The sequence below is a fragment of the Hippocampus comes genome, unplaced genomic scaffold, assembly GCF_001891065.2.
Source record: "Hippocampus comes isolate QL1 unplaced genomic scaffold, H_comes_QL1_v1.1 C16661446, whole genome shotgun sequence".
In the NCBI taxonomy this organism is placed as follows: domain Eukaryota; kingdom Metazoa; phylum Chordata; class Actinopteri; order Syngnathiformes; family Syngnathidae; genus Hippocampus; species Hippocampus comes.
Genome location: NW_017836475.1, coordinates 1 through 658, shown reverse-complemented (window position 1 = coordinate 658; position 658 = coordinate 1). Strand labels below are relative to the sequence as shown.

General features: G+C 50.2%; 1 protein-coding gene across 1 annotated transcript; it reads left to right on the top strand.

Annotated features, from left to right (window-relative positions):
• Positions 1-37: 37 nt before the first annotated feature.
• Positions 38-630, top strand: LOC109508876 (serine incorporator 1-like; the record flags this gene model as incomplete). The annotated part of the gene is made up of 2 exons (XM_019858816.1): positions 38-282; positions 362-630. Coding segments are annotated over 2 exons (456 nt in total), but the record flags the coding sequence as incomplete, so codon positions are not given.
• Between the last annotated feature and the right edge of the window lie 28 nt (positions 631-658).

Here is a 658-nt window from a genome sequence, read left to right as displayed (position 1 = left end):
TGTGTGTGTGTGTGTGTGTGTGTGTGTGATTAAATAGAGAGATAGAGATCTGCAATTTTGTAAAGTAGCATCCCGCGTGTTTGTCACAATCCTCTGTTCCATTGTCTGTGTTTGTGTGTGGGCTGATGTCATAGATCGCAAGTGTAACCCCAGCCTGTTGAGCATAGTGTCGAATGTCAGCACCCCCACAACTTCTGAGCACACGCCAGGCCAATTGCAGTGGTGGGATGCTCAAAGCATTGTTGGCTTGCTCATCTTTCTCTTCTGCACCCTCTATGCCAGGTGAGTCTGGTGTCTCCGTGTATTGCGTTTTGTGACATTTCGTCATATGTGATCCCACTTACTCTTCCTTGTTTCCCAGTATTCGTTCATCGAGCAACACTCAGGTGAACAAGCTGCTGCAAACGGAGGAGGGTGGCGGCGAGACTGGAGTGAGTGTGGGAGAGGACGGCGTACGTAGGGCTGTGGACAATGAGGAGGACGGGGTGACTTATAGCTACTCGGCCTTCCACTTCCAACTGGCTCTGGCGTCGCTGTACATCATGATGACTCTCACCAACTGGTACCTGTAAGTCTCACTCGCCAACAGATGGCCAGTCGTGGGGAGGATAAGGAGCCCTAGCGAGACTGGAAAAAAATAAATAACACTGCTCAACAA